Genomic DNA, 14,211 nt, shown 5'->3' with positions numbered 1-14,211 from the left:
GAGGTGAAAACTCACCCATGTGAGATGCAAGTTGAGGTGATAAATCGTTTAAACAAAGAAGTTTTTCACCGAGCGAGGTGGCGCAGTGGTTAGCACACTGGACTCGCATTCGGGAGGACGACGGTTCAATCCCGCGTCCGGCCATCCTGATTTAGGTTTTCCGTGATTTCCCTAAATCACTCCAGGCAAATGCCGGGATGGTTCCTTTGAAAGGGCACGGCCGACTTCCTTCCCCGTCCTTCCCTAATCCGATGAGACCGATGACCTCACTGTTTGGTCTCTTCCCCCCAAACAATCCAATCCAAAGACGTTTTTCGCTGCGGTGAGGTCATTTCATGACATTTCAAACTATCTGCACCGACCGCGAAAATATTTTGTTAACACCAGGCTGTATAGGGAGAAATGATAATCACAGCAAAAGAAGAGAAATCAGAGACCACATGAAGTGATTTTAAGTGTTTATTTTTCCCGCGCAGTTTTCAAGATCGGAACGCCGGCATAGACTGTTGTTTCAAGTGGCCCGATGAATCTTCTGACAGGCACTTACTTGTGAGCTGTTCGCAGATATTACAGACTATAATGATGTTCCGAGCGGTTTGCAAATGAGCATTTTGATCTCTGTTCACGTATTTCAGTAACGTGTAAAAAGTTCCCAGTTTTAATCAGTTAGGAAACAAGATAATAACATTAAGATGAAGGAAATTAACTAGGAATTTAACGTCTAATGAACTAAAGAAAACATTTTAAGCTGACTGTGATCAAGATAGCGAGAAAACATTGGCCGTTGTGGAGACGTCACTACATCGGTTCAGCAGCTACAGCTGTTAGCGTCGATGATGCGCCAGCGTGGCAGTTAATGATTAATAATGTCACTGGGCGAGACTGCGAAGCTCAGTCGTATAAAAGTAAGGCTGTGTGAGTACTCTGTGTAGAAAGGGAAATCACATATCCGATAACCTAGAGCTGGACAGATAAAATCTTAAACTAAAGAGTGACCCAAGAGTATTGGGGAAAAGGACCAACACTAGTTATAATTCGTAAGAAGGAAGCTAAGTAGATAGCACACTTCTTCATAAAACACATGTCTTCATAAAGTACTGTTCAGTGAAGGACGTCATTTAAGGCGTATTGGGAGGCAGAGAAATGGACAAGAAAGTTCATAAACCAAATAGCTGGACCTATAATTTGAACGCTTATTCTTATTTCAGAGGTGGTCGTTACTATAACGTGAATCAGAATAAAAGTTAACCTATGGCTAGTTGTTTATAGGTCACCTTCGACACATCTTGTATTCTGTTCACCGTTGTCGAATCGCTCCGATACGTCGGGTAACAGTCGCCGGTTCCTTGCAGCCAGTAACGTAACAATTATGTTAAGATTCCGTTATTCCTCCGTACAGCGTGTTTATTTTACGCGGCTGAGTGCCTTTCACTATTTGCAAAAGTGAGCACTGAAGTGATAAGACCATTATTCGCAAACGTGAACAGACAACATCGCTCCCACCCTTATTCGACAGTCACTTCGTTTATTTGAAGTCGTATTGACCGTGCCTGTTTCAAACACATGAATATGTTTTCAAATACCGCTGCCACTCACAAAATTCGTTGACTATTATTTATTTAGAGACATGTTTCTGGGTGATACCTCGTCATCGGACTATAGCGGCGTTACAAAAAATGTAACGTACGTATATACAAATATTAAAATTTCTTTGCATCACAGCGGCCATGTAAGGAAACTTTAATATTTGTATACACGTGTGCTAAATATTTTTGTAGTGCCACTGTAGCCTCGAAAGGTGTCGCTAAATAAATAAGTTAGTAGTCTACTAATTTTGTGACTGGAAACCTTTTCATATCACTTCGTTATTTTAATCGAGTTCATTGCTGACCGGCAGAAGTTCAGTCTTCCCTAGGATGTTATTATCCTCAAAGCTACAGGTACAGGCGTGGTAACTAATACATACTTAAGGGAGCACATTGTAGTTCCTTCCCTCGCGAAATTACTGCATGGAAAGAAAAGGTGAAAGATTTTGAATTATGACAACGATGATAACTGTTCCATCTCATTGTTAGTATTACGAGACGAAGTACAGGCGGAATGAATGGGTGTGTGGTACCACGCAACTTATCACTCGGGATCAGCAAGAAAAAGGCTGTCCTGCCTTGGAGTTCAGGTCAGGAGCGGATTTGGTACCCCTGCCCGACCCATGACCGTTGCGCATCGAAGCGGCATAACACAAGGCTCTTTGGGCGCGCTTTCTCCCCACCACGGCGGCAGCCCTAGCGTCAGCAGCGCCAAGCTGGAGCGGGCAGCTGCTGCCGACGCCAGCGCTCCTAGCGGCGCCCGACGGACTCTCTGCCGCACTCGATGTTTATCGCCACAACGTAAAGAGCTCAGTCGGTGAGCAGTGTGTGTGGTGGGCGGAAGTAGAGAGGTTGAAGTTTGGCAGTGCTTGCGAGATCTGCGTAGCGACAGAGTTCCTCGGCGAGCTGTCGTGTGTTGGTAGCAGTCTTCTGGCTGGAGAAGAGGCTTTTCCGACGCAGGTCTGTCAGCACACAGGTTAGTACGGCGCCTCGGTCGTTCGAAGCGATCGAAACTTTATCAGATTTCCTCTGTTGATACATTCCAGCTGATTATTCGCCAAACCCTGTGTACGGATTCCACCTGCAACCGTTCGTGCATTCGATTAGTTCCCAAAGTTTCTGCGTTTGAGGTAGTTTGTGACCCTCAGAGCAGCAACACACATCTTATTTACTAAACGTAAGGGGGAAGTGACCCTATGCTTAATCAAATCGCGTTAGATACGGAGACGGCAGCGATTGATTTACGTGCGTTTGCAGCAATTCCGATACAGTAGCGAGTGCGCATGTGCCACTTCGCAACGGCTGGTTCACCTGTTCTCTGCGCGCTCCATTTGAACTTTGTTTCGTGTTCTTGGCATTAGCTCATGGTCGCGCACTGCGAAAATAACACTGCTGAACGTTGTTACTGGTGTCCCGTTAAATCAGCCACGCACGCATTATAAATATTTAAGTGGATTGTTACAGCATGGTTCGTTGGAAACTGTCAGGGAATGTTTGCATGGTAGATGAAATATTAACCGCTGAAAATGTTTTGTAAACATGAAGGTGGGTAATTGACATCCGAAATATTTTCTCTGAAATAATGTTTCATAAATTTGTTTGCATTGTGTGGCATTCTGTATACATCCTTTAATTGGCGTCTTTGGAATGAAGCTGAGTGAAAAGCAATACTAGTGTTTTGTATCAATGGCATAAATGCTTATTAGTCGTGAGCGTCATAATGCTGAAATGATAGACGTCAAACATCTGACGTATTAGAGGCAAACAGATATGTAAACATTGCGCCTTTCCGTGTTGCAGCAAGTGTTTCTTGTGTTATCTATACGTGGTGTAGCCTCCAAACATATCAGGGTATTGGTGGTGAGTAGTAGTCTAATTGTGCTCATTTTCGATGTGTTGTATAAACGAATTTTGTTACACATCAAAAGCTACTGCTTGAAACTAAAATTACGCCTTATATCATAATTCAGGGTTATGCCAAAATTAAAATCGGGCTTTGAAAACCAGCGTAGGTAATAAAGAAGAAAACTGGAATGTGAGAGCAGAAATCAGGGAGATCCACTAGAAAAAGGACGTAGTAAGCGGAGATTTATATTGACTATAACTAATAACTCAATTGTGTTCAGTAATTTTACAGCCAAAGAAGTATAAACATGTTCATTGCTACAATGTGTATTACTTTGTGATTTTTAATTATATTTTCGCGGTACATTATCATTCAAACGTAGTTTACACGACTTTCCCGTGTAAAGTATGCCAGATAATGAAGTTACGTCAAAAGTAGTCACATGGCAAGTTTATCACAACTGTTGCTGGTGTACAGAGAAACTTGTCGGGAAAAGTTTTGTACTAGACCCCGTCTTGCGTTTTCCGTATTTATGTTAAATATATCTATTTTTACTGAAGTACATGCCACAAAATATCCAGTGTAACGTTTATGAATTTAGCTTGCAGTCTTTTTTCTATGAAGAAAAAAATTTCGCGGAGGTAAACATAAGTCTAAGCTACACGCTAGTCTGTTGCTGTATCATTTATTTGGCATTAAAATTCTGTGGTTTCGCACTTCCACCATAACATGTGTACGATGGAGATAAATCTCTGAGAACAGAGATTTTACACTCTAACGAGCTTCTTCATAGGCTAAAATCTATTCTGCAGAGCACGCACTGACACTTCTAACGTACAGTGGGAAGCTAGAATACGGATGTTCAGTATTACGTTCATTAAGTAAAATTTATAGCATTAAGATATATGGTCCTGCTACATACTTGTTTCTTTCGAAGTCAATGTTTATACGTGTTCTGCGTATCACCATTATCTTTCTGTGTATGTTTAAACGTCTTGCTTTTAGCGGTGTTGCTACTGTGTGGTACAAAATTCAGAATAATTGGAAATGTATTTTAGTACAGCCAACAGCTGGTTTACTTCGTTGCTTAAGCAGCGTTCTGCTGATGTAATTAGACGAAACGTGTGTCGCAGACGTGTGCGGCGCTACATTTGTTGATGTTGTTACAGGTGGCAGGCGCACCAGCTGGGAGGAGGGGGCGGAGAAAGGTAGCAGAGAGCCGATCGCAGGAGCCTGGTTTTAAGACAGCGGGAACCGGTTTGGCGGCTGCCCAATCATCGCGCGCTGGACGCGAAGCACAACCGGCCGCCGCGACAGATGACTTATAACGGCGAAGGATGCACCAGCGGCGACTCCGCAAGTGGGTCAGTTAGCAGAAGCGAATAGCCGAGAGGCGGGATAAAGTGGACCTGTCCCGGTTAGTGGAATAGCTGCGCGCGCGCCGGCGGCGAACAGCGAAGCAAAGGCGGTCGCGGAGAGAGCCTTCGAGGCGCGCCGCTAGTTGCCCATTCGCCGAGGTCGGCGGCTGCTTGTTATTGTGTCGTGTTAAGTGCGTGGCAGCGCCGGCGGGAGGTGCCAAGTGTTTACCTTCGCCGGCCACGTAACTCTCTGCGTAGTTGGCAGAAGCTGTGTCGGAGTGGACAGCGGTGTTTCTGTCGAGTGTGTTCTGGAGAAGCTGACAATGTGATGTGGTGAACGGGCGTCGGCGCAAAGTGTTCGTGGTTATGTCGCCGGGCGTGCAGAGATAAGTGCCATGTGCGGCGGTGCTGCCGGATAACTTCCGTGGTGTGTATCGCCAGAGCAGGCGGTGTCAAGGAATATGGGGGCCAACATGGGCAAGAACTCATCCCTTTTGGACGCCCTGCCCTCGACGCAGGGCACGTTGCACGTCGTAATGCTGGGACTGGACAGCGCGGGCAAGACGACGGCGTTGTACCGATTAAAGTTCGACCAGTACCTGAACACGGTGCCGACGATCGGCTTCAACTGCGAGAAGGTGAAGGGCACGACGGGGCGCGCCAAGGGCGTCAGCTTCCTCGTGTGGGACGTGGGCGGCCAGGAGAAGCTGCGCCCGCTCTGGCGCAGCTACACGCGCTGCACCGACGGCATCGTCTTCGTGCTCGACTCCGTCGACGTCGAGCGCCTCGAGGAGGCAAAGATGGAGCTGGCGCGCACGGCCAAGGCGCCAGACAACGCGGGGGTGCCCGTGCTGGTGTTGGCCAACAAGCAGGACCTGCCGGGCGCGCGAGAACCGCGCGAGATCGAGAAGCTGCTCGGCCTGCACGAGCTGGCCGCCTCCACGTCGTGGCACGTGCAGCCCGCGTGCGCCATCACCGGCGAGGGCCTGCACGAGGGCATGGAGGCGCTCTACGAGATGATCCTCAAGCGCCGCAAGCTCGCCAAGCAGGCCAAGACGCGCAAGAGATAGGAAGACTGCCGTGCCGACCGCCATTCACGTTTCCCCCGTGCCCACCCCTCCCCTCCCCGTCCCTGTTTGCTAGCGTTATTACTGTTCTCCCTCTGTCCTTCGCACTTGTTATCCCGTTCCTCCTTCGTGAGACGCTTAGTAAACGGTTGCCACCCCCACGCTGAAAGGTGCGCGTAATTCATTGTATAGTCGACAATGGTCACGAGTCCCATACTTAAACTGTCATGAGTAGTCCATCTCATATGCACGCATTGATAACACTTCTTGCGAGAATTTGAGCCACTTGCTTGTACTGCCCCAACACAGTTTTACAACTCCCAAACAAGTTGTGATTAATAAACAGGTACATAGATAAAAATCAAAAACACACTAATAAGCATGTGCCTGAACTGAATGTGCTTCAATCTATTTATTGGTGTCAAATTTCTGCCTCAGTTTCTTTATCCTGCCTTGAGTGTGCTGTTTATCGGCATTACACTTGGGCCTAAGCAAAACGGCTCGTATGTTCCTAGGAAAACAGCTGCAAATTATTCATATGTTGTGTTTATTACATCAGTGCAACAAATTGATCTGTTCTGTGTAAATTTGCAAACGAAACATTGAGGTTAGTTTCAGTGCAGTAATTGCCACAGAATGTTTTATGACTTTCAATGACTGTATGCCTCTATATAATTTCATTGTAGAGGCACTTATAACTGGAATCTCTTAGCACAGACTGATTCAGTCTCAACATTTTGTGCTGCTTCATTTCTGGAACTGATTCATAGTTCAGTACCAAACAGCTTGCTCAAACTTACCCCATATGTCAGTGTGAAGTGGCTAAGAACTTTTGTCCAGTTTGTGTTTAAATTAGTGACAGTTGCTTATTGCTATGCATCATTTTGTGTTTGTGTGGAAGTGTTCTTATTTGCAGGTAGAGGGCTGTAGTACAGATGAGTCACTTGGCAGTTACAACCTATCTAGTGTCACTGGTAAATAAGGAAAATGCAGAATGTAGTGTTATGTAAATACTAAAGTGCTGAGAAGGGAGTTAATGTGTTCTTGCAAATAGTTCAGCTCATCTTTCAATGTTGGGAGCAGCATGAAATATTTTAAGTGTGGCAGTGGCTCAAAAAAGTTATCAGGATATCTTAGTCAGTACCCTTGTACATAGTCTGTAAATTCAGTGGGCGTGGCAGCCAAATTGTGAGAAAAGTACTGAAATTTGTATTTATGGTATGCATGTTGCATAGTGGAAAACAAGTTTTCGTTATCAGCTCACTGCTTGGCAGTACAAAATGAGCAATAGAGCTATACATATAAATAGATAATTATTGATAATATACTGTGTTAAATGAGTACATAATTTGTTCCTATTTTCTGGAATTTGTTGCTTACCAACAGGAGGCAACTGGGTCCTCTGTTATTAGGGTTGCCAAGTTTTCATTTGCCAATTAATTTCTCCCAAGTAGAATATGGTCTATAAATTGGTGCTCCACAATTGATTTCAAAATTACCTGTTTTCAGGAGATACTTCTAGAGATACAAAATTTGATACTTAATATGCAGTTGAAATGTGGCTGAAAAAGAGGTGACAATAGATAAGCACAAATGAAATTTAATTTCAATAAAAGAATGTTTAGTCATGCAGCAAAATTTACATTGTGCCTTTAGGGAGAGATCTATTCTCAGAAGTAACAAATTTTATATTTCAGCTAATCAAAATACAAACATCATTATTGTAGAAATTTTGAGCTGCTTTAGAAATAATTCATACTAAACTCTCTCAATTCTTATGGCAACTCTGTTGTAAAAGACTTAACTTTTAAATGTAACTTCTAATTATAATTTTTGAACTGGTTTCCCATGTCTGTAAATGATGAATGTTTTGTGTTTCAGTACAGAAATACTCAAATATGTTGAGAGTATGTTGTTGTGTACATCGGTGTTATATTATTGAATGAATGTGTGTGTATGGTGTTAATGATTATTCACATAGCTACTGAAACCAAAGGTGCTTTCATTCAAACTATACTTTTGTGTAAATGCAAGACATTGTTCACATGTTTGCTTAAGTACACACAAAATTTTATAAACCTGTCTGTTTTGCTTACCACTCAGGTATTAAAAATCAACATTACACAATCCTGAAATTGTTCAATATTTCTCATTGGGTGCATTTTATATGGACTGTTTTTGTTGTATAAATCTTCAGAAGGCATCAATGAGTGCCTGTGTTTGGAAAGTGTCTAAGTTTATACATGATCAAATGTCATGAAAAGGAAAATTGTGCATAAGCATAAGCACACTGCTTTCAATAGTATTATGCTTATGTACAGTTTAGATGGATCACATTCTCTGAAAAAATGAGTTTTCCATGAAGAGTGGGAATCTCAAATATAAGAATTTCTTTTGTATATTTGCAATACTTGTGCAACATAAAATAGGCATCAGATGTACTGGGCCAAATGCTTGGTAGTGTGTACATATCAAAACTTCAGAACTGTACAGTTTTGCATTACTTAATTTACAGAATTTTCAACTTTCCAATGATGTGATTCATTTAGTTTTTTCCTTGTGATTTGCTCACAATTATGCAAAGAAAAGAACTGCATTCTAAAAGAATCAGCTTTTATAATGGAAGCAAAATGTTTTGTAAAAAGGTGATTTTTTATTTACTAAAAAGCCAAAGAAATATATTTATAATTTTGCTGTAAAATGGTGCGTGATGATGAATGTGCAATTTTTTAAACTGTAAAGTCATAGACTTAGCTTGTTTAATTAAATGTTATATTTTTCCTGAAAGTTTCATTTCTTTCTCCTACTAACTGGTAAAATTAAAATAGATTATTTTTGTGATTGAAGATTGCTGATTGGTAGTTAGAGGCACAGAATCGTTAACATGTGAAACATTTTGTTTTAAGTTAGGTTTTTGTTGCCTCTGAAATGTGAGAAATGCTGAAATCAGTCATGTCAGGTTGTGGGGTAATCTCTCTTTAGTGATGTCTTGCTTTGCAGAAATGAGTTCTGAAGCTGCAGTGTGTTTAATGAATGCTGGTTGTAATATAAAAAATATTTCATGCACTGAAATATTTTACATGTTGTGAACACTGACTTCCTGTACAAGTCAAAAGTTCTGACCATACACTGTGTGGTGGTCTTCCATGTGACACATTGGTCTTACTTGGAAAGTATGTGCACTGCATAAACTCTTGGGAGCCTGTAGTTAGAAAATGCCTTTCAACCAAAAAACCATTAAAGCAGTTAACACCATTAGCTGTTCCTACTGTGTATCTGTGACAGCATAAAATAAATATGAAGCTGTTTCAGGTTGTATGAAGTAATTTCCTGCAGAAGTATTATTCCAGAGGACCACTGTAATGCTGATAGAAACAAGTAATTGCATTATATTTCAGTACATTGAAATTTGATATTACTAAATGACAAAGGTGAGGACTAAACTGCTAGTCTGGAATGAACTGGGGATATTCACAATTAGATTCGGGTAGCTGGTGCATATAATTTGTGAACAGTTACTACAAAATGATAACTTCTTGCTTCTAATAGAGAAAAGCCAGTTTAGTTTCCTCTTGTGGTTCACTTTTAAATAAATGGTAAGTGGGCATTCGTACCTACAAATTGGCGGGCAATGCAATTTGAAAATGTCAAATGGCACTGAGTGGAAAAATAAGTTTCACTGGTTTTGCTCAGTGGTTATGGTTTAAATCAAGAAATACAGCATAAAGTTTCCTCGTGCCACTGGTCTCGAAGTACTGTCACATTCAAATTGCAGTCGATATTTTCAATGATGTACTAATAGATTCAAATGTTATGCTTAAAGATGGCAGAAAGTAATGCATATTACTATAAATAAAACACAGAAAAATGGCTGGTTGGTATTTCTCTATCTGGTGCATTTTTTACACACATTCAAACAATTGCAAGAAATGTTATTTGATTTATTCTGAATCCAAACAAGATTAGAAATGGGTAGAACAAAATTACTGCAAGCAATGCCAACGCATTTTCCATAATGTGTGATACCAAGGAGTGGGGACGTAGGTGGTACTTCATACACACCACAAAAATTAAACACAAATTTCATTAATTAACTTCTATTAACAACGTACATTCTATGTAGGTGCTGATCTAGTGTGTCCAGAGCTTGAAGATATGTTAGCACTATCTTAACTGCATCACTGCATTTTTTTTTTTTTGTAATGTGTAAACCAAGAGGAAAGGTACTTTATGACCAGCACAAAATTAAAAAGTACAAATTTGTATTCACAAAAAATTGTTAAAGGATAATAAACCTGAAAATATGAATGACATTTGTTGTGAAAAGTCACATTTGCTGCCAAGATTTAAATTTTTTAGTTTTACTGAAAAAATTTTAAACAAATATCCCAACTTGTATAGGAAATCAATAATAGAGTATTTTATTTCGAAATATTGCGAGGTTTAATGGTACAACACCAGCCATACGTTGTTGTATTGGAAGGTTTATCAAATTCATCATTAATTTCTGATTTCTCGAGTGGCTCTTTTTTTTTTAGCTCATCCCTAATGAGATGTCGCTGCCAACTTCAGTTCCTGATCAAAATCAACTTTGTATCATGTGGTTTCTAGTTAACGCAAACCTTTTCAGCGTTTTGTATATTAGCTTCGCCGGTAATTTTATTAAGCACCACCTCATTTGGCATCATGAGCGACATGCCAAGACAATTTATCGCCGACCACCTATTCTGTCTTTTCGAAAGTATACTTACATGTTCTCTCTCTCTCTCTCTCTCTCTCTCTCTCTCTCTCTCTCTCTATTGCTGCCCGCCTGTGTGTGTGTGTGTGTGTGTGTGTGTGTGTGTGTGTGTGTGTGTTTTATTGAGCTATTTATTTTCATTGTACGATGATAAAACCCTGTATCACTGTAAGGCGATCCCTGGACAAATAAATAAAAAGCTTACCACGATTCCAACTTTGGACCTTTCAGTCAGAAGCCAGCAACGCTAATCCATTTTCTTTTCTTTCCCCTTCTTTTTACTTTTTATTCTTCAGTAGTTCTGTACGGAAGTCGCATGACATTTCAAATTCCATCCATGAAAACTTACAAACGGTAGCCAGTCCCCTGACCGAACACGAAATGCTGGCTTCGGATGTCTCCATAGAGCGTGGAGACGATGTCATCTATTTCTTCCGATTCAGCAAAATCCCGAAATACATTTTCAAGTTCTCCTTCCGCACTACTACCACGCGCCAAGTGTGTTCGCACACTAAAGATACTAGCCATCATCCTCTTTTTCTTTTCACTGACGTCTTAATCGCTGTTCTGATACGCTTACCAAGTGATCGTCAGTTAATTTTTCTTTTCTCTTATTCATTTTTTGCTATTTATAGGTCCCGCTATTGATTGCCTAGCCGCCTTTCGAATCTACACGTATCACAAACAAGTTCGGAAGATGTAACAAAACTAGAAGTAGATTGTTTCTTGAAGATTTGTTAGTTGCTTGAATAAACAAAGCTCCAAAGTTACACTGACAAATAAGTGAACATAGCTTCTACAAAATAAATGAGAAGGAACGCACTAGGTGTTTTCCAGTATACAAACTCAACGCGCATTTCAAAGACAACAAAATTAATATTATTCTAAGAATATTTTTAAAAAATCCATTGTATCCGGTAGGAAAGACCAACGCTTTGATAAGCAGACCAATGCTTTGATAAGCATTCTCTCCTGAAATAGCCGGCCTGGATGGCCGAGCGGTTCTAGGCGGTACAGTCTGGAACCGCACGACCGCTACGGTCGCAGGTTCGAATCCTGCCTCGGGCATGGATGTCTGTGATGTCCTTAGGTTAGTTAGGTTTAAGTAGGGAAGTTCTAGGGGACTGATGACCTCAGAAGTTAAGTCCCATAGTGCTCAGAGCCATTTGAACCATTTTTTTCTCCTGAAATAGTCAACTACAAGTGATGCATTGACGAAGTTTAAGACATTTGTTAGCTTATACAATCGTAATTTAGAGCAAACACAATACGAACACTACGATTACCACAGCACTTGCTGTTCTCGCGATCGAGCATTCGAATTACAAGCCAGCTTTGCGCTGTAAGAAGTACTGCAGAGCTTTTAACTCGTAAATCTTAATTACAATTGACGGCTGGGTGCAGGATAGCACAAGATAAGAACAATAAATAGCATTCTCATGCCAGTTGCAGATTACCTAATACGACTGAAATAAATCTCAAAATGTCGAAATTATTTAGTGATGAGGGCACTGATAGGCGAAAATGTTGAATTTTATAAGTGGGGCTTCCGAGTATAACACCTTTGGAAGTATTGGCTGGTTCTGTATGTATACCGAGGAACATGCAGAAATGACCCAGAGATGCCAAAAAAGTCCCGCGAATGATATTAAGCTATGGTGTGAATCATATACGTTATTCTTTTAAATTGCTACTTCCAGCCCTCACTTGTAACTACGTGTTACGAATTGAAAATTCTGTAGTGTTTCATATAGTGCGAGATGGGCGTGTAATTGGAATGCTTGGTCGTGTCAACGATAGTGTGTGTGTGTCAACTTTTAGTTCTGCTTAAGTTCTGTAAGTATGGCATAAAAAGGAACGTTTGTGTTCAACGTCCCTTCTACATCAGGATCATTAGAGACGAAGCCGTACCGTAGTTCTTACGCATGCGATATCATGCGCTACTAATACGTTCCAAAACGCCTTGTACAAAAAAGGGATTTTGCCGGGGTAATACCTCGGGTTCTATTGCTGACAGAGAGGTGAGCCCCTCGGGCTAGGGGACATTGATACACCCAACAGAAGGATCGCCTTACTGTAACTATCCTACAGTACACGGTCAAAGCTTGAGTATTTCAAACCTCCTCCAGTTTATGCAAACGGGGAAAATCGGTTGGTTCCTCTTGCTCTAGATGTAACATACGGTGCACCTAAACGGCATACGGAGGCGCCATTTAGTTCATGGTGGTTCCTCATAACACCTTAAAAAAGCGTTTTCCACCTTCAGCAGTGGATATCTAATTAACTGATCGCAGAAAATAGCTCAAATGTCAGCGATATATGCTCTAGGCATTTATCTAGAAGTTATATCTTCCCGTTTTCAAAAACAATTTATATATTATAAAGGAACACCCAAAAAATGGTTTCTTGGTACCAAAAGCGAGCCGCTGGTTCCAGCACTGCTACACACAGCAATTAGTGGTAATTTTTACGACATATTTCTAAATCCCAATCTCGAACAACCTTGAAAAACTTCTTGATACTTTTATCTGTTTCCGAGATACAGAGGTTCAAAGCTACCCTACTTGTACACGTAAAACACACACATAAAATCCGGTGTGAGTTGAAAACGTAGTTTATAACGTGGCACAGAGAAATATGCTGCAAAGTGTCTCCAATACCATCAGAAGGATTCTAGGAACCCAAAGTGTCTCCGTCACTATCGGAAAGAATCTAGGAAATGTAGTTGTACGGAAGCGCATGTAAAACTTTTGCGCACGTCAAATCCTGTTTGAGGTGTAAGATTAGTTTTTCGTTAATGCAACTTCACATAAGAAAATTATCAAAATTTTACTGATCCATAAAGTTCTTCTCATATGAAAGATATGCCCTGGTGTAGCGGTAAATTCTCCAGTCAGAGCACAAAAAAGACGAATATGATTCAGACTCAAAGCCTCTGACTGGAAAGTGGGGTACCAGCTGCCTCATTATATCTTTCACAGCAACTTCAAAAATTTTCCCAAAAATTTTGGCTTCGAAACATATTCGCACTCTTTTGTACTGAGAGACAACAAGTCAGTGGCAGTAGGAAAGATACGGGAAAGTAATAAATACTGGAATAAAGTAGATAGTGGTTGTGGTGTACACAAAGCGAAAGAGACAATGGCATTGTGAGAAAAAGATAGGGATACAGTGGCAGTGAAACATAGTTGACAGTGACAGAACAGTGCTAGGAAAAGTGCGAAAGGAACTGTACCAGTGAGAGAGGAATATAGAGAATGAGAAAGTGGAACTGGGTCAGAGTCAGTGGTAATAAGAAACAGTGTGTGTGACAATCACAACGAGGAAGAGGAGATAGTGAGAGAAGAAGGTAATAATATGACAGAACGGAGGAGGCTGTGGCTGTGAGACGGGAAGCAGTAACAGAGAGGCAGAAAGAGATGATGCCAATGTGTTGGGCCGAATCAGTGAGTGAAGAAAATGGATAAGTGGGTGTGCGTCGGGAGGGGGGTGGGGTTGTATCAGCGATTATAGCGACGGACTAGTGGGTGTGAGCGAGTTGGAATTAGGGGAGTTTGTGGGAGTTGCAGGTGGGTTGCATGTTAAAAAGAGCATTCAAAATCTGTCGGCAAAATTT

The 14,211-nt window shown here is 41.3% G+C and overlaps 1 protein-coding gene across 1 annotated transcript; it reads left to right on the top strand.

Moving 5' to 3' along the window:
* Positions 1–2,374: 2,374 nt before the first annotated feature.
* LOC126473415 (ADP-ribosylation factor-like protein 4C) lies at positions 2,375–8,644 on the top strand. The gene is made up of 2 exons (XM_050100441.1): positions 2,375–2,562; positions 4,602–8,644. The coding sequence occupies exon 2, from the start codon at positions 5,252–5,254 to the stop codon at positions 5,858–5,860; it is 609 nt and encodes a 202-aa protein (XP_049956398.1). The 5' UTR covers positions 2,375–2,562; positions 4,602–5,251; the 3' UTR covers positions 5,861–8,644.
* Positions 8,645–14,211: the final 5,567 nt, after the last annotated feature.

The sequence above is a fragment of the Schistocerca serialis genome, chromosome 4 (genome assembly GCF_023864345.2).
Source record: "Schistocerca serialis cubense isolate TAMUIC-IGC-003099 chromosome 4, iqSchSeri2.2, whole genome shotgun sequence".
NCBI lineage: Eukaryota > Metazoa > Arthropoda > Insecta > Orthoptera > Acrididae > Schistocerca > Schistocerca serialis.
The sequence above is the reverse complement of the archived record's forward strand: the minus strand, read 5'-3'. Positions and strand labels throughout refer to the sequence as shown.

Excerpts from the sequence above, each read along its gene's own strand:
- LOC126473415 (XM_050100441.1), top strand. The coding sequence starts at position 5,252 with ATGGGGGCCAACATGGGCAAGAACTCATCCCTTTTGGACGCCCTGCCC.